This window comes from Hoplias malabaricus, chromosome 13 (assembly GCF_029633855.1).
Source record: "Hoplias malabaricus isolate fHopMal1 chromosome 13, fHopMal1.hap1, whole genome shotgun sequence".
Lineage (NCBI taxonomy): Eukaryota > Metazoa > Chordata > Actinopteri > Characiformes > Erythrinidae > Hoplias > Hoplias malabaricus.
In genome coordinates this window covers 29,189,553-29,209,326 of record NC_089812.1, presented here as the reverse complement: position 1 = coordinate 29,209,326, position 19,774 = coordinate 29,189,553, and the positions used below count along the sequence as shown (strand labels likewise).

The following is a 19,774-nucleotide window of genomic DNA, read 5'->3' as shown; positions in this document are numbered from 1 at the left end:
CAAAAAGCTTGACTAGCAGCAGGTACTACCACAGTAGGCATTTGTGATATAATATGGTAGATATGTGGTGAATAATATAAATGTAAAATATTATTGCGATATTCTAAGCAAAGATTATATTATAAGATAAGATAGTAGATAGAATAACATAATATTACACGTACAGCTTAAAAAAATAAAAAATCAGAGCAGTTGATGCTCTCCTCCAAGTGTGTTCAGCTGTTTTGTGATGCTGCACTGAAGAAGCATTTACTGGCATCAGGCATCCTGGAGGAAGCTTGTGCTAGGGCACCCCTCCAAGCTTGAAAGCCTGGAGTGACTGGGGTGGTCCTATAGACCTTTTTTTGAGAGCCGTGAAAGTGCTCAATTCATAAACATCTAATATGTATAATAATTTTTAGTTAGAAGCATTCTGTTCTTTTCTGGGTACTAGGTAATTGTTGGTTGTAAACAGTCATGTCTTACAGTTGCAAGAGAGAAAAATTAGGTTGACACATTAGAAACATTAGAATATTCCTTTAATTATTTACCATGGTCCACTCCTCTGTCTCCCCTTCTCTCCGAACTGCAGTAGAGTGGAGAACAGGACCGTGTCTCATAATTCTAGCTCATTTGGAGGAAATAATTTTGGCGTACTCACCTTACTCCCTCCGCCCTCTCTCCATCCCTCCCTCCGTCTCTCAGTCTGTCGCTGGCTGGAGCTCTGTCCCAGCTGAGGCGGGGTTCCTCGTTATCTCACCGTATCAGCCTGTGGCTCTTTAATTGCCGAGGAGACGGGCAAGCGGTGCGCACTGATTGGCTGAGTGTGGCTGGTGTGATTCGTGCAGTCTTTGCAGTCATAGAATGTGTCAGACTTCACCTGGCATTCTGAAACTGCCCAAGTAAACCATGTAGATCTGAAGCCATAGCCATCCTCGCTCTGGGAAGGAGTACTGATATGGGTATATAAGAATATAGGAATAAGACTGACAAACACTGTTCTGTAGCTTAGAGTTAAAAGGGTCTTAGCCTTAGTGCTCTTGTAAAAACACATGGATGAACAGACTGTATTTTCTCAGAAAAGACTGATATTATCACATGAAGGGACCCTACACAGGGTCTTCAATGGCATTTTAACATACTGTATAAGACAATGCAGTGGATATGTCTTTAAGTATTATTGCTATATAGACAGTAATCCATGAGGTACAGGCGTTCAGTTTAAAAACGTGTTACGGGGAAAAATACAATGTAACATGTATTTGTACTGATACAGTCTTAGAGTACTGCCATCCATGCTTCTGACTGGTATTCAGCTAAAGTTATAATGGGATTCAAATAGGTTTTCACTCACATTTCTCAGACTTTGGTTTCTCCACATGGGGGCACTGATGAGGCTCAAGTATGGTAAAAGTGTTTATAAAAGGGGGCCTTATGTGAATCAGATCTCTATTAGATTTCCGCAGTTATCCGATTTTCTTAGGTGGGCATATTAAGCGTATACTCAGATTTTTGAGATCGGAGTAAGTTCTAGAAATCAGATTAAGAAATCCGTATAAAAGAGCTGTGTTTCAGCTCCGACTGAAAATTCATTAAGTCATTACTGCGAGCATGTGTCCAGCAGCTCGGCCTCTGTCTGTAACACAGAAACACACTACAGGGGGTCCTCGACTTACGACGTTGATCCGTTCCTACGTCGCGTCGTACACCGATTTTTGGTGTAAGTCAGAACATACGAACATACGTACATACGTACTGTACGTAAATAACATACTGTAAGCACTTATCCTATCCTAACACCTACCCTCCTCGGTCCCGAGGCGCATAACCATGTATTCTTCCGGCACGCACACCAAACACGCAAAACCACTTAAATCGAAACAAGGCTTTATACAGTAAATGGGAGATGTGTCGTAACCACGAAGCATCGTAACTCGGGACTGACGTAACCCGAGGACCTCCTGTATGTGCGAGAGATTTGAGGGTAAAGTGTGTCCATATTTACAAAACGCCACAATAGGAAGCTGATGTCACAATTTTCTGTGACATTATTGGCTGTTGCGAAGCAGAAATCAGATCAGTGGCAGACTCATGTAAAGTCTGTTGATCAGATTTCTCACAAAATCTGCTTTTATGCAGTTATCGGATTATTAAGTACATGTAAATGCACTCAGTGACAGTTGGGGGTTTCCTTCTTTTATTGGTGTTTGTTCTGTATTTAATTGATAGATTAATTCATAATCTTTATCTTGTACTTACAGAACACTTGTAAAACACGTACGCAATGCCCCTAGTCATTTTTTATATTGTATTTATTACTATGAAAATATCACTCTTGATTTGGAAATGTTTAGATGTGGGAAAGTACTTCTGAACAATTAAAATAGTTAGAAATGTTGGTGTGTGACCGTAGGATTTTGACCGACTGATTGTAATTGTTTTTCTCTCTCTCTCTCTCTCTCTCTTTCAGCTCGTTCTCCAGTTTTCAGTGCCATGTTTGAGCATGAAATGGAGGAGAGCAAAAAGGTGAGTCAGTCATTTTTCCCTCCTCTCTTCCTCCCTCCCTCGATCCTGTTCCCTCTCTCTGACTCTAAGTCTGCCTTTTATTCTCTCATTAAACTTCAAAAGGAGCAACAAAGCTCCCATGCTGTTGGAAGCAGTGAAAGACAAAGAGCAAACTTACACACAACCTCAAACTGGTGTGTGTGTGTGTGTGTGTGTGTGTGTGTGTGTGCTCACTCTAAAGCTACTTGATATGCTTAGATCAAGTGTTATTCTAATATCTCAATTAGTCCTCGTGCAGTTTGGAAGCGCATTAGTGGTTTTTACTTTAGGGAATGTGTCTGCAGTCCACCCTCTTCAGCACAAAATGCCAAAGGAGAATGTCTGTATTTGAGAGACATACAGATACAGAATTTTTTTTCAGGGCTGTACATTAGAGGTTAGCAATATCATAGTGTTATTAATAACTTAATAAATTGCAGCACGATTATCTGTGTCGGGTACACTCTGTACTTCTGGAGCACAGGAAAAACTGCATAAATCATAGAGTCAAATTTAGCCCAGTTAGAGAGACTGTAAACAACAATAATCCACGTAGAGTAACTGCATCGTTACACACGGATTATTGGATCTCCATCAGTTAAACGGTTGTCTTATATTATTCATTTATTTTTAAACGTTAAATTTTCCCTCTTTTCTTCTGCTTAGTTTGTTTTTACAAAAGCATGATTAAACTAAATATATTCAAAAAGTTTTCATAGATTTTTACATATATTTTATAATTTGAAAGTGGAACCATTGGGGGAAAAAATACAGAAAAAATAGTACATTTCCTTCCCAGTCGAATGTATTGGGAAAAGACCAGAGAAATGACACGGTGCAAATTGTTGAATTTGCAATACGTTGAAAATTTTGCGATATTTAAAAAAAAAATTTAACTACATTGCTGTGGATCAGTTGAAATTGCAAAAAAAAAAAAATTACAACGCAAGGACAGCTCGTCCCAAAAAAAAAACAATCTCTAAATGTTAACGTTCTTAGTTTCTGTACTGCACTGCTGTATTGATAGTTTTTAAGATCATATTTGTATGTTTTTGTGTTTATGAAGATGATAGTTGTAGCAGATTTGCGCTCCTTGTCTACAGGAATAGTGCTGTGTACAGTACAAATGTTTTTAAAACATCTTTTTATAGTTTCTCTATATTTAACCAGGTGATTTTGTGCTGTTGTCCTGGGGACATGAGTAGTCAGTCACAAGATTGTCATAACATTGTCATTTCCTAATCCTAATCTTTGCTGACACCAGTGATATGAACGTGGAGTCCTTCCTTAGAGTGACACACTTCTAGATACAACCTTTTTCCCCCATTCTACTTTTTTTCTGCTCTCCTCTCATCACTTCCTGCCTTTGACCACCTGCTGGTTCACTGTGCCTCTTTTCCCCCTGTCTTTCTCTTGTCTTTTTTTCCCCCCACATCCCTCTTTCCCTGAGTTTCATCATGCCTTGTTTTTTTGGGACAAGATGTGCTTGCGTTTGGGATTTCTAGACTTGGCTCTGGAGAAACGGTTTGAAGACATTTCCTGTTTTTCATTAAGGCGGTGCTCCATCCTATCAGTCCTAGCAGGGATCATGCAAATACCTGGACACACACACACACACACACACACTCTCTCTTTGTTGGTGTGTGTGTGGTCCATGTAATCTTATATAAATGTATAAGAGGACACAGAGTGAGGCAGAGGATATGTGATGTATATTTCTAGGGAAACAGGGTGGGGTTATGTGTACAAAAAACAACAAAATGGGACAATATATTACCAAATGTTTATTACATAATATCATTACATAAATATACCTGTAAGAATATTGTTTGTTTTTCTGTTGTGAACATGTACTAGGACTGTAAAATTAAACACAAACTGGCTTAATAATTGTTTTACTCTAATAATACATTAACTATTTTCACCCTTCTAATTGTCTGTAGTAGTGCAGCTGCTCATGTGCTGTATATTGCTGTACAATTCAGTTTTTTAGACCTCTTTCAAATACAGTTTGTAAATAGTTTTAAGACAATACTCTGCATCTGTATTTAGCAGATGCCTGATGTTTTGTTGCCTACTCAAACAACGTATTCTAGTGCAATCTACCTGTGAACTAGGACGCTGCTGGAAACACAGTTAGTAGTAAAACCTAGAAATAAACTCATACAACATATGTTTAGTACCAAAACAAGAGTCAGTGCTGATACATACACTCGCAGAAAAAAATGGTAGAGGCCACCAAAGCTACAACAGTTGTCGTAGCTGTTTAAAGTCTAGTTGTATTCCTTAAAGGTACATTATATAGTCTTCTCCAGAAGGAGAGGCGAATATTTGTAATCATTGTAATAGAACTGTGAAACTAATATCCTTGGAACCTGGAGATGAAATGGTGTGTATGAAATGAACACAGCTTACAAATCTACTATTATAATAGAATAGAGTACAATTATGTTCCCTAACTAAAGGGGATTTGTATCCTTGAAGGTACCACCATAGTGGCAGATCAGAAAAGAGAAACACATGGTAGTGCTTTATAAGATATTTCAAGAAGTGTTACAGTAGCACAGTGACGCACTTTGCTTCCTTGCCTGGAGTATGTTTCAGCCCTAAACGCTCACGTCGGCGTAGGGCTCTCCAGTCTAGGCTCTGTGTCGACTCAACGCAGAAGCATAAATCAGCCGGTACTATCAAGCAGAGAGGGGATGGTCCATATTTGGCTTCATAGGCAAGCCACTGGAGAGAAGGCAGCTGTAATACTATACACAGCTTTTTAAAGAGTGGAGTGGTGTCTCTGTGTGGGAATGAGATTATAGGGTTAAAAATAAACACATAACACAATAATAAATGTAACAAAAGGGATTATTAATGAACAGTTATTTAAATTATTTAGTTTGATGCCTACTTTGGGGCCGTTTTGCATGGATGGGAATATAATAACTCGATGAATGATGACTGCTAACTAAAGGAATGGGAAATGTGTGTTAATTGCCGTTTAAGTGATGATCATAATCACTGAGAGAGATGAAAAAGATGCAGAAAGAAGAGGAGAGTCGTGAAGAAAAGGACTGTGGTGGTGGTCTGTAGCAGAGACGGATGGTCTCATAAGAACATATCTGATGATTGAGTGGGGAGTGTGTGTAACTGTGCACTTAAACTGTGGCTTTCTCTTTGTTTGCTGTTGTGGCGGTTGATAAATGACTCTGTTGATAAATGTTGGAGTGAAGCCATGCTTTGACCTTGTCATTGTTTACCGAGTTACTGAGCTTGATTTGTGGGTTTCATACACTTGGTTTTGGCTTTTCATTTTTGCTTATTCACTGTTTTTAGCGGAGGTGCATGTTGGATGGAGAGGCGTATGTGTGTTACGTGTCGGAACAGCCATTTTAGCAGCCGTGACCTGGGTCAGGCTGTTTGGGTTTCTGTGAATATGATAAAGCCGAGCTGTAATTGGTTCACTGGCGGAGCTGGAGAAAGGTGTTGGGTTGCTGTTACAGCAGCGCCAAGCGATAAAGAGCGCTCAGTACGGTGGCCCCAGGCTAGAGAGAGGGATTGGGAGAGAGAACATGTAGGATTAAGTCTGGAAAATCATTGCGAGAAATAAAAAAATAAATAAATAAAAAGGAAAAGAATGAACATGAATTATGGTGTAGAGGTTCGTTTTGTGCTTGTACTTCGCCTTCAATTTCAGTTTCGGATTCAGAGAGTGTTCTGTCCTTGTGTCCCAGTGTATTGAAGATTTTATTCGTGAAAAGGCACCCGTGTTTGAGTTCTGTGAAAGGAATGATGTGTGTGCTGGGACCCTGGCCCTGGAGTCTTCTCTTCTTGGTTTAGAAGGCTTGTGTGGTGCAGAAGGCTGTTTGGCTGGTGTGGGTATGTGGTGTGTGTGTGTGTGTGGCAGGCAGAAGGCTGTGTTGGCTTGTGTGAAGTGTGTGGTATGTTGCTGGCCAGGGACTGTTTGTGTGCATGTGTGTGTAGCAGATGCAGGCCTGGGCATTGTGTCTGTATGTTGTGAACTGTAGGGATACGCGGTATTCATATTTTTACCGTCTCAAAATATTATCCCAGTATGGTATTAGTGTAAGGAGGGGGTGGGGTGCACTGTCAGGCTGCTATATAGGACTTTCTTACATTTTAAACAACACTACTACTGCACTTTCTAAATGAATTAATAAATTAAATGTCCGCACTCGCTTTCTCGCCATGCCTTGCGACTGAGAGAATCCCTGATCTCTTTTTGAAATTATCAAACCATCCATGACTAGCCTTGAACTTTTCTTCACTATCTGTAGACGAAGATGATTCTGTTTTCTTCAGGTCACTGTATATCATACGAGCCTTCTCGCATATGATGCTTTCGGTGATCGTATCTCCCGCCAGCTCTTTTTCTTTTATCCAAATTAACAGCAGCTTCTCCGTTTCTTCGTGTACAGATGACCTTCCTTGTGTCAAAATTGTAGCGCCTTTCACTGTTTTAGCACATTTAATAGCGTCTTTTTGTTTCAGTATCGTATATATCGTCGATGCATTTTGGTCATACAGCTTGCGCAGTTCATTCACACGCATGCCTCGCTCATGTTTTTCTATAATTTCTTGTTTCAACTCAATTGATATACTCTGCTTCTTCTTAACACTGATGTCCTTTGCTTTTGTGGTCTTCTTGAAGGCCATGGTGCACAATAAAGTTTGCAAAAACCACTAAAAACACTTGTAAAATGTTCTAACGAACGAGATACAACTTGATACTGCATGGTCACACATGAGAAGAACGTGGTGGCTGGATGCGAGAGGAATCTGTGAGCGAACACCACGCCAATTATCGGTCGGATCCCGAAGATCAGCTCTTCGTAACTCGGGAAAACATTCGGAACTTGATCAGAAATTTTGCTCACGCCTCTACTTGTAACTCGATTTGTACGTATTCGGAACACTTCGTAATTCAAGGTTCCACTGTACACAAACACACACACACCATATATATATATATATATATATATATATGGATTATATATGGATTTTCCAGTGAACTGAGGCTCAAATCATACACTTCTAGAAAATAAAACCTCATTCCTGTGAGCACAAAGTCGAGTATTTTATCTAGTTTACAGCTTCATTTTACTCTCTTTTAACCCAAACTCGGCACTAAACTCACAACTGCTGTGGCCTTCTGGGGTTGTGGTTTTTTCCAACACCTGTTTTCAGAATGTGACATCACCAGCCCGTGAGGTCCCACAGCGCCCCCTCCCTGTGGCTCTATTTAATGCAATTGAAATAACTTTTGGCTGTCCACTTAAACACACAGGACAGAAATTCGACACACCACACGCGTCATAAATACCACCCTCATTTTTTGAGATACGGTCCACTTTTTAAATTACATTTTATTAACGTTTTACCACCGAACCCTAGTGAACAGAGCTGTTTTGGTTATTTCTCGGAACCCAGTATATCCTGAGAGTTGAAGGCTTTGGAACCTCAAGTTCAGGTGTGTCACAGCCTATCTACCACTTTTATCAGATTCCGTCCTGCTTTATTCTTCCGCTATGGTAATTCTTCTTTGTCTGATACGCTGGAATCACTTGTTTTGAGCTGAGAATTACGCATGTTCTTCCACCTTCTTCACCAACAACAATCACATCATATTTGTAAGATGAATCCTTGTATTAAAACTGGACAAATGGTCTATTAGTAGCTTGTGCATCGCATTTTGCTCGGGAGAACAGCAGACATCTCAATGACATGTACATGATTCAGACAAGAAGCAGAAAATAACCAGCAGGCTTTTACTGCTGTGCAGAGAGAGAGGCTGAATATCAGGTGTCGCCCTACACCCTTCGTAGTGTACATTCTAGGTCATAAAATAATATTTTCTGCACTCGGTTAGAGCACTGTATGTCATTTATCATCGACTATCGGCTTTACATGTTCCAGTCAAACTGGGGCCCTCTCTCTTTGTAGTAGTTGTACTTTTATAATCTTTGAGGTGCACTATGTAGGGAGTTTGCTGATATTCAGACTCATCTGATCCTTTCCTGTTCACATTCATGTCACATGCCCCAAAATTTGAATATGTATCTGATCTAGGACCACATATGACAGTGACTCAAACCTTATTTGACAAAATCATATATGGCATGTCCCACACGGCCCTGAAAAGATCAGATCTGTGTCACATTAAAGCACAAAAACGGACTCGTCGTTTCAGCCTGGTAATGTGAATGTAGCCTTAGTCAGCCTAAAGCAGGGTTTCCTGCGGCTCAGTCTGGTCTGGGCAGAATGTTCTGCGGCTACCTTTTGGTTCAAATTTCAAGCCTGATTAGAGCTCTATCACAGGGCTGGCTTTGTATGCTTTATATAGCTAATAGAGGGCTGCATTGACCTGTGTGTGTTGTGTAGCAGCCACAGAACTGTATGCTCAGGGGAGGTGTAGAAGAGCTGTGGAGTGGAAAGGAGGAAAGGACAGGACACAGGATAACCTCACACTCCTATTGCCACTGCAGTGACTTTCAGCTTTTACACTTACACCAGCAGGGCAGCACTGTAGAGGGAGAACTGGAGTTGCATTCTGTCTGGAAGGTCCTAGAGCTGCAGACAAATTCATGGGCAGCTTTAGTTAAAAGCCAAGTACTATCCTCACTTACCACAGATGTAAGATATCAATCGCAGTTAAAAGTTATGGATGTATCAGCTTTGTGGTGTGTTTTAAACGTGCATAGACATTATAGAATCACAGGTGATCTCTCATGCATGTGTGCTCATTCACTTCTAAACAACAGGAAAACAAGAATGTGCAGTTTTGGATTTCCGTTTGAAGTTTCGAATGCTTTAGATATATTCATGTTCACTCACTGAGTCATCAACACTTTAATGAAATTGTTTCCTGCTGTGTAAGTTTTAATAATTAAGACAAGCCTAGTCTGTGGAACTGTCCCAATGTTGCACACTTAGTACCAAATATAATAGTATTTATAAATAAAAGAGAGTGTGAAGAGTACAGGTATTTGCAGGTCTATGATGACGTGTGAACATTAAAAGAGCGAACACAAGTAGGCCCTTTAGGTCTGATTCTTATTTTTGTGTTAAAGGTTTTGTGTTTGGGGCTTAACAATCAGGGAAGATAATGATGAAGTTTGCTAAAGCCAGGAGTGAGTGGTGTTGTCGTCTTGAATGTGTAATTAAGACATTAACGCGTGTTTGTGTCGTGCTGTGCAGAATCGAGTGGAGATTAATGATGTGGAGCCAGAAGTGTTCAAGGAGATGATGTGCTTCATCTACACTGGCAAAGCGCCCAACCTGGACAAGATGGCTGACGATTTACTGGCTGCGGCTGACAAGGTGAGGATAACACACACACACACACACACACACACACACACACACAAAGAGTGTCTGATGTTGATGACATGGTTTTGTCCACAACGGCACCAGCAGTAGCAATAATTGCCGTTGTTTTTGTTGTAGAATCTCAGGGATTCAAATGTACAACGTCATCAGGGATTCCTACTGCAATTACCTTCTCATTTAATTAAATCAGAGCAGTACAGATGAGGAATTTTAATACAAGACACATTGGCACATGTCAAATACATCCAAACCATTAGCTTGGGAATAATAAGATAAAGGAGATAATTAACACAAAAGTGCACAGAGTTCTAAGTATATCCCAGTGCTATGATATTTATATTAAGATTGAGATTTGAGTTGTCGAAGCATGGGAGCTCAGAACTGACATCTTTATCGGGTCACTAGAGCATTAATATAAAATATACATATTACACTCTGGAAATTATTAGCCAATATCATAAGCTAACAATTTTTTCGGCCCGTTGAAATGAGCTCTAATCTGCATTGGTCATAAAATGTTCATATCGACTGGGCCTGAAAACGCACAAACGCACAGACAATCTATTCTTCTTTTTCCTCATAAAGAATAAGGCGTATTTTAAGCTGCACTCATTAAACATCTCTTTAGGACTCCTGCTTGTCTTGCTCAAGGTTTTTTCTTCATTGTAGAGACGCCTCACTCTTTCCATCTCCTAATTACATACTCCTTCACCTCTCAGTCTCTTGTGCTCTGTGGCTGTTTTCAGTTTTATCCTGCTTTATAATAGGAGGCTATTCATAGGGCTTATGTCTCTGTCCGTAGTCCTTTATGTGAGTTGTAAGAAAGAACAAGCGTGTTTGTGTGAGTGAATGGGCCTGGTCTTGAATCTCCAAGACCACCAAGAGCCATTCTGAAACTTCTCCATCAAAGGTATAGAGGAGCTTATTTCTCTGCAGAGCTCCCCCTCCCACCGTGTGAAGGCTGATGGTGGACACACTTGTCTTGCAACACTCTGAAGCCCCTCATGCTTTTCCTGTGCTGTGCCTTGAGTTTAGTTTTTTTGTGTCTTTGTGCACCTACATGTTTTTGAAGGCAGTTAAAGGACATCCTGAGTCTCAGAGGAGAAGTGTGTTTTTAGTTTAAAATCTCTCTGAATGTCTCTAGATATGTTATGTCTGTAAACATAGTCACAAAGTGGACTTAACATTGCAGAGAATCTAATGATGATGTAATGAATGTTTAGCTCATGTTTTGCTCATTGTTTGGCATTGTCTCTGTCTCTTCTCTCTCTAATGTTTATTTCTCTCTCACTCTCTCTATTTCTCTCTCTGCAGTATGCTCTGGAGCGTCTGAAGGTGATGTGTGAGGATGCTCTATGTACAAGTTTGTCTGTGGAGAACGCGGCCGAGATCCTGATTCTGGCTGATCTCCACAGTGCTGACCAGCTCAAAACACAGGCCGTCGACTTCATCAACTAGTAAGTGACAATTTAACAATCTCAGTGGTTACTAATGCTCCACACCAGGAGAAAACAATACAAATGGTTACCTCTAATATTTCAGGATCTGTACCCCTCTAGACTGGCGCCTCATGATAAGACTAAATATACAGATGCGATTTTGGTTTTCCTTGTTTTGTTTGATGTAAGGACAGGAGCTGAACATAACCTGTCTAATAGCTTTGCTGTTATTTTTATAACCATGTGATTACCTGCCAGACAGCATTATTTATTATGTCTCTGTCAGTGCTTAGTTACTTTGTTTGCAATTACTGGATTGTTCTGAACTCCATGAACTTAATTTTCAACCTGTTGAAAGCTATGAATTCTGTCCTCTTCTGTGGTAAGCACTTTCTAGACTTGTTCTACCTTTGGCTATTAACCTGTTTCGTTTCCTCACATTTACTTTTGAACCTTCTCTGAATGTGCTAAAGGCCTGGGGGCTCTGGGTGGGTTTAGAGGTCCGTAGCCCAGTCTAATAACGACATAACTCATAGTTTCATAGTGGTTATAGAATGACTGATGACATGTCTATGTGGTACATCGTATGTCACAGTGGTTCCCAAAGCATTTCTGCAGATTCCTCTTTTATGTAGATGAGCACATTTATTGAACCTTACCCTCCCACTCTGACACATGTACATGTCTTTTGCTTTCAGACTCTACTGGAATTTACTTTAAACACTGAAATTAATATAAAACATCACCTAGGTTGCGCACCCCCACTTTGGGAATCACTGGTATATCGTAGGGCGGCACGGTGGTGCAGCAGGTTAGTATCACAGTCACACAGCTCCAGGAACCTGGAGGTTGTGGGTTCGATTCCCGCTCTGGGTGACTGTCTGTGAGGAGTTGGTGTGTTCTCTCTGTGTCTGCATGGGTTTCCTCCGGGTGCTCCGGTTTCCTCCCACAGTCCAAAAACACATGTTGGTAGGTGGATTGGCGACTCAAAAGTGTCCATAGGTGTGTGTGTGTTGCCCTGTGAAGGACTGGCGCCCCCTCCAGGGTGTATTCCTGCCTTGCGCCCAATGATTCCAGCTCTGACAAGCTCTTAAAGCTTTTTTGCATAGTTCAACATAAGTAACTTTTGTGGACGCCAGCTCATGCTACATTTCTTGTGAGATGAAGCATATTAACAGGCAGTCTGTCGTTTATAGTGCACTAACAACATCTACTTTTCTGGAAAAGGCTTGATTCCAAATGTGGGAACATTTCTGTGAGGGCTTTGAGAGCATTAGTAAGGTCAGGTACTAAAGTGGGATGATTGGTTCTGGGTCACAAACACCACTCTAACTCTTCCCAAATGTGCTAAATGGAGCTCCATCACACCACAGAATGTAGTTCCACAGCTCACTCCTGCAGGACTTTATACCCTCTAGTTACGACTTGGCATTAGACATGCTCACCTTGGACTGATGTAGTTGCTACAGAGTGTGTCTCTTCATATGTGTCTGTGGGGTTATAAATTGAATATCGGTTTGAAATGGGTGCATCTTAAAGCAGATGAGTTCACTAATGGTAAAGGGTGTTCACAGACTTTTGGGCAGTGTGTATAGTATTGCAGTGTGGAGCGACTTAATTGCAGCACTGCTATTTTTCTCCGTATCACACGGCTCTAGATAATGAATAATATATAGATAGTTGAAGTTTTAAGATGAATATATGAATAATGATTATAGCGCTTAAGGAGTTAACATATGCAAGTTTGTTACGCACTGAATATTTTGTGAGGTGTAATTGTGAATTCATTTTATTTGTGGCTCTGTGTAAAACAGAAGGGGTCTTTCCTTCCTGCCCTCCCTCGCTTTCTCCCCTCCTTCCCTTCCTCCCCGTTTCTCTGTGCCTCTTTCTCTGACTGTCTTGCTCTGCCAAACTTTCTTGCCGACTTCTCAACAACCACAACAATAACAATACAAGCCACCCCCTGAAATCAATAAACCACAATGGCAAGAGACACACACTCACACCCACACCATGTGTTTCGGTGCATAAGCACACGCTTCCAGACAAAAAGCAAGCACATGCCCACACTTCCACTTTCTTTAGATGACAGGCCCTCTAAATGTCCCTGGATCCTAAAGCCATTCACATTCACCCTTATTTTAGCATTTACCGGTTCTCCCTTTGTTTGTTTACGAGCGGTCTCCTTCTCTCCGGAGCGGTGTGCGGCTCCATGCAGAGTAATAGTGGAGCTATTGATCTGCAGAAGGATTGCTGGAGGGTTTTACTGGAGCACGCTGTGTTTCCATCCTTCTACAGGATCCTGCCCAGACACAAGCACAAAGCATGTCAAAAAGCAGACAAAACAACAACCACAAAGTAGCCACAACTTTGCCAGCATGTGCTGATAAACACGACGCGTTCTAAACAGAACCTCTGTCTCCATTTGGCTGCCGTAGCATGCTTTTCAGACCTTTTTTATAAAACTAGAAACCAGGGCTGTGCTTTAACCTGGTCAGCGTGTTGAACATACACTGACCTTTTAGCGTCTTTGGCATAGCCACGTAGCATTAGCTGCACAGATGAGAAAGCAGGAGCTAGCAGCCTGCCAGCCCTGATCTCATACTCCAATTAATGTCAGGGGTTTTGCGGGCAGCAGTGTGGTGGGGTGGGCTGGGGGACAAGCACACACACACACGCACGCTCGCTCAGACAGAGGGTAAATGTCGTTAAAGGCCATTGCTTGGTGTATGTGATGGTGCAGTGTAGACCCCTCAGGCTCCTAGACGTAAGGAACGGTAAGAAGGTTTAAGAACTACTGATCACAAGTGTGGAATCACTTGGCATATTAGTGTCATAATGGGTGTACAGTAATAAATACAACATTGTTACAGTATTAGCTATAAAATGAGTATAATCGTAACTCAATTCAAACTTTCTCCATCTGTCTTGTCATTTTACGGTAACTGATATGTAGTAAGGCACGGTGGTGCAGCAGGTAGTGTCGCAGTCACACAGCTCCAGGGACCTAGAGGTTGTGGGTTCAATTCCCGCTGTCTGTGAGGAGTTGGTGTGTTCTCCCTGTGTCCGCGTGGGTTTCCTCCCACAGTCCAAAACCACACGTTGGTAGGTGGATTGGCGACTCAAAAGTGTCCGTAGGTGTGAGTATGTGAGTGAATGTGTGAGTGTCTGTGTTGCCCTGTGAAGGACTGGTGCCCCCTCCAGGGTGTATTCCCGCCTTGCACCCAGTGATTCCAGGTGGGCTCTGGACCCACCACGACCCTGAATTGGATGGGCAGTTACAGAAAATGAATGAATAAATGATAGGTAGTATTTGGTGAAAAAACCCTTAAAAACGAAAGGTAAATATACGCGACATTCACAGTCCCTAACATCTAAATCACCATGTTTAAATCAAAACATACGCACACATTTGAACACATTATTATCCCCAAGAACAGAACAAATCCATGCACATGTTTTTTGCAATGCTTTGTCCCTCATTGAGCTCATAACAAATGCAGTGACTAATAAATTCTTCTCACTTGACATTTTCAAACGACTTCATTTTTAGTTTATTTTTTGTCACTTTAACACTATGCCACAGTTACAATGAAATGATAAAAGAGTGGGAAAATGTTTCAGTTTTATGTACCATTATATGTTGCACAGTAAACACGGTAGTATTTAATTATAAGATTACCCTTTACATGATTATAAATGGTTTATATCTGTTAATCTGTTTAATAACTGTTGATAATTAGTAATAATTAAGTCAACACATTAAAAGTCATAAAGTAGTTATATAGTATTCCAATTATATATTGTTTTTCATCTGCTGTATCATTTGTTTTATCTCTCTCTCTCTCTCTCTCAGTCATGCGTCGGATGTGATGGAGACGTCAGGTTGGAAGTCCATGGTGGCATCCCATCCTCACCTGGTCGCCGAGGCGTACCGCTCGCTGGCCTCTGCTCAGTGCCCCTTCCTGGGCCCACCCCGCAAACGCCTCAAACAGTCCTAGTGCCCTCCCTCCCCTTAACCTTCCTTCCTAACTAGCCCCACAGGAATGCCCACATGGAGGTGACAATTTTAAATTTAATTTTAACATTTAAGTATACCACACAAGTAGGGAACCTAGCCTAACTTTTACCCAGAGGAAAGTTTCCTGTCGCGCACCTCCTGTTACGTCCTTATACCAGCCTACTCTCCCCTTAATGCCCCTAAACCCACAAAAACCTCAAGAGAGCAGCAGGGGGCACCTCTTGGCTCCAGCCCCCAGCGGCCTGCTTGTCCTTGGTGGCAATGCAAAAGCTGTAGTCGGAGGGCTACCGTACCCCAAAGCCATTCCCTCCTCAACACCCCATTCTGCCTGCCCGGCTAACCCAGGATAAGAGTTCTGCAGAGTTCCTAGTGACCGTGGTCTGGGGACTGGATAAATGGACTGATGAATCACAGACAAAAGATGGATTAATGCCGTTTGATATATATATATATATATATATATATATATATATAATATACACACACATACGCACAGATAGAGGACCATTGACCATAGTCTTTTCTATCTATGGGCTGTGACCTTTACCGACTGTCCCCCTGCGATGGACTCTCCTTCACTGTGTCTTTCGTATCCGTTTCTCGGTGACAGACGAGAGTCTCTGTCATTTCCAAACGAAAGGAATTGTGCAAAAAATACAAACAAAGGAACCAACAACTGAGACTGCAGAGCTTTTCTGTAGGTCGCTTGTCTCCTTATGATGACCATCAGCATTTTCTTCAGATGTTCCTGTAGATCCTTTCTTTTTACGATAATGTCCCCCAAGACGACTGTGGAGAAAAAGACTCTTCCACTGGACTTTTCTCGCTAGTCAGTGACCTCTTTGAACTATTACAGAATGAAGGAGATGACTGAGAGTGGCCAATAGAATGACGGAGTGACGGAATAAGGTTGAAAAACGGGAATGTGTAAATATAAGGCTTTATTTCTTTTGATGTTTATTTGAAAAGTTCTCCTCCTTGTAGCACTTGTGTATTTAAACCCAGGCTTTCTGTATGAAAACAAAAACTACCAAAAAAAAAAAAAAAACAGATTCTACAAATAAACCTGGCTGTGCTTATGTTGTTTGTTCCTGGACCATTGCAGTGCAGTGTTTACCCACATTTTCTGCCCTTTTTGTTTTGTCTCTTTCTATTTGTCTTAGTTGTGGGTTGAAAGAATTTTGAAGCATTTTCTGGAATAAAAGAAATCAGCTTTGTGGAAATAAAAGCCAAGCTGACAGTCACTGTACAGAAGGCTTTCTGTCTGTGGATAAAGGTAAAACAGATATTTCTAGCTATTTTGATCGGTGTTTTAAAACAATGGGGGGAAAAAAACAGACCACCAAAAAAACGAACATAAAAACAAAACCAACAACAACAATGAATCACAGTAAAAATGCAAGCTGTCCCCTTAAAGTGGGGAGCGTAAATGACCTCTCTTTTCTTTCATGGCATGACAGTGAAATGACTGCGCACTTGTTCAGATCCAGGGAAGCATCACTTCTTGTTAGTCTGTGTTTGACAAGCATGAGAGAAAGCATGAAGTGTTCTGTGCTGGGTTTTGCTGCTGAGCACTTTTAAAGTTGCTCTGGGAGTTTCTTCCTTGATCATTTCTTGTTTATAGACTCAGAGAAACACCATTGGACCACACGGTGTCTGTTCTTCTGCCAGGCTAAACACAGGGGTGTTTCCTCCATTATTTTTGGCACAAGTGATCAATCAGTTAATTGTACCGCTTGTCCATTTCAGTGTCTTCAAAGGCTTAGAGCAAATTCTGCTACGGATAAACTTTAACAATGAATTACAAACACCACCGTGATTCGTCTTAAGGAATGGTGCTCCGCTCCAGAAAACAGTCCCACTACTCCTCATTCCAATGCCTGGGGGCTTTTAATCCCACCAGCTGACATTTAACACAGTGACCACAGCCTCATGTGCGGCGTCATCCAGTGTCTCGTTTTGTCCCGTAAATTTCCACAGAGATAATAAAATAGACATTTCAACATCCACCACGGGTCGACCTTAAAGCAGCTGAATTCACTAAAGGGCCTCAGCAGACGTTTGGACGCAGTACAAATCAATTACAAAATGAACAATGCACGTTTTTTTAAATTAAAATCTATCTATTAATAGCATTGTTTTTATGCATGTTATTTATGTGTTTAAAAAAGTGTAAGGAGAAAAAGTTTTCTAAAATAATCACAGATCAAGTTCAAGGCATTGTAACCAAACAAATATAACTACATTTTTAAGGCTCTTTTTTTTTTGTCTTAGAAAGTGTTGAAGTGATGCATTTGGATTAACGTTTGGCTGCAGAATCCGTCTGTAAATGAAGATGCTTTCACTAGCGCTGTCCAAGGAGAAAAGCTCAGAAATGCGTGGCATTTACGTTTACGTTCTTGTGGACTAATAAGAGCAGCCACTAATACCTCCTTGTGTAAAGGGCTTCCAGAAAAATGTGCATACTGGAGGCATCTGGTTAATGAGTGTGTGTGTGTGTGTGTGTGTGTGTGTGTGTGTGAGAGAGAGAGAGAGAGAGAAAACAGGTGCGAAGGCTTACAGTACTCTCCCCTTTCGTATCTCCTGTAATACTTTCCAAGTCTGGTAATTGAGTTGCAGTTTTTTATTCCCTACAAAGCCTCTTTTAAATCGTAATGGCCGTCGTGCTCTGTTTAACAGCAGCGAACGGAAGCACACTCATGAATATTAGATGCGCTTTAATCTTGTTTAGATGTGGTGTTATTGTTTATATCAGAAATCTTGTAACCTGAAGGTTATTTTGACAATCAGCTTCTGAAAACAGGACAGTAAACCCTTAAAATTACAGCCACCTTATTCTTTTCTCATGTATTTATTCGTTGTGGGTCCTGACCACAGATGAACTGGGTGAGAAGGCACTAACAAAGTGCGCAAAGTAACAGACGAACTCCTGTGTAATACTAGAACTACACAGTGTGCATATAATTAAATGGAAAGTAAGTGCAGAAACACCATTCCATTCAGTGGAATTCAGGGAGAATTAACCCCCCTCGGGCAGCTGTGGTGTAGAATCTGTGTAGTATTTCTCTGTGTTTAATTTGAAGTGCATAGTTAACTATTTTCCTCTCTATTTCTCATTTGCTTTTTTCTCTATCACTCTATTTCTATCAATCGGCCCCCACCCCCCAACTCTGTCCTTCCCCTCCATCATTCTTTGTCTCTTTATAGAGGTACGGCAGGTCAAAGCTGTAAACAGCCCCAGCACCTCTGTGTCCCTGTCATTCCCTCAGAGAAAGAGAAAGAGGGAGGGAGAGAGAGATGTGCGCTGGCAGCAGAGAGAGAGATAAAGAGTGAAGAAGAGGGGAGAGAGAAGGAGATGGAGAATTTAAGGGAGGGGAGGACGTGATGCTGGTGCAGAAAGGGCACAGCACAATCGCCTCTGACAGTTTTAACAGCACTATAAATACACACACACACACTCCCGTGCAGGTCTGAATGTCTATCACTCATGTAGTATTGACACATTACACATTCCCTCTGTCTGTCTCTCTCTCTCTCTCTCTCTCTCTCTCTCTCTCTCTCTCTCTCTCTCTCTCTCTCTCTCTCTCTCTCACGCACACACACACACTGTGGTGCACTGGTGATGAATGGTGGATGCTGAGGCCTTGAGAGAGAAAAGATGGATGGATATTGAGGTGAAAAAGGGGAGGGATGGAGAGATAGAAAGTGACAAACACCAAGTGAGAAAGGCAGCTGAGAAAAAGAGAGAGACAGAGATATATGTGGAGGAATGAAGGGTTGTGTGTGTGTGTGTATCTTGTATGCGTGTTGTGCTCTATCTGCCTCTGCCGATGCTTAATAAATATCAATGAGGCGGAGTCATTATTGGATGGGTTAGTCGTCGTGGGCCTGGTGAATGCACTCGTCAGCCTTCAATACAAGGCTATTGTATTTGGCAAAGAAGTGAGAAAATGACTCAACCCTCGTGAACCCCCTGCGTTAATGAGATGCGAGGATGCGTTCTTTTCAATAGCAACTGCTCCAATGTTTTTCACTTTTTTCAAGAAAAGGGAAAATAATCCCTGACACATTATGGAAATTACAGCACACTATAAAGCCATTATCACCCCTGATTTAGCAACACTGCGCTTGTGGCAGGTCTGACTGCTGAAGCTAAGGTCGGACCCCACTGCTATGTGGGGAAACTGCAGACTCTTACTCATAAACACTTATGGGAGAGATATTAACGGTAGCCCTGCTGCTTGGTTTTGCTTTGCTAGGAACTGATTTACCCACTTTTACCCATCTTTAAGGCATGTTCTCAAAGACACGTCTGGGGTCTTCTTTAGTTTAGCACTGGGGTGGTGCGGATAATGTTGCTGAGAAGTCATAGGAGGGTAAGTCTTAGCTCTTTCACTGGAAGATCACTGGTTCATTTTGCAGTGACGCTGCCGCTGAGTGGCATTGGGTG

The 19,774-nt window shown here is 41.4% G+C and overlaps 1 protein-coding gene across 2 annotated transcripts in view; it reads left to right on the top strand.

The window, feature by feature from the left end:
- Nucleotides 1–16,507, top strand: part of spop (speckle type BTB/POZ protein) — a 106,571-nt gene extending 90,064 nt beyond the window's left edge. For both annotated transcript variants that reach the window (XM_066641913.1, XM_066641914.1), the window contains 4 exons: nt 2,450–2,505; nt 9,733–9,855; nt 11,179–11,321; nt 15,160–16,507. In XM_066641913.1, coding sequence (XP_066498010.1) covers nt 2,450–2,505; nt 9,733–9,855; nt 11,179–11,321; nt 15,160–15,304 — 467 coding nt within the window. In that variant the 3' untranslated portion in view covers nt 15,305–16,507. The remainder of the gene's footprint in view (nt 1–2,449; nt 2,506–9,732; nt 9,856–11,178; nt 11,322–15,159) is intronic.
- Nucleotides 16,508–19,774: the final 3,267 nt, after the last annotated feature.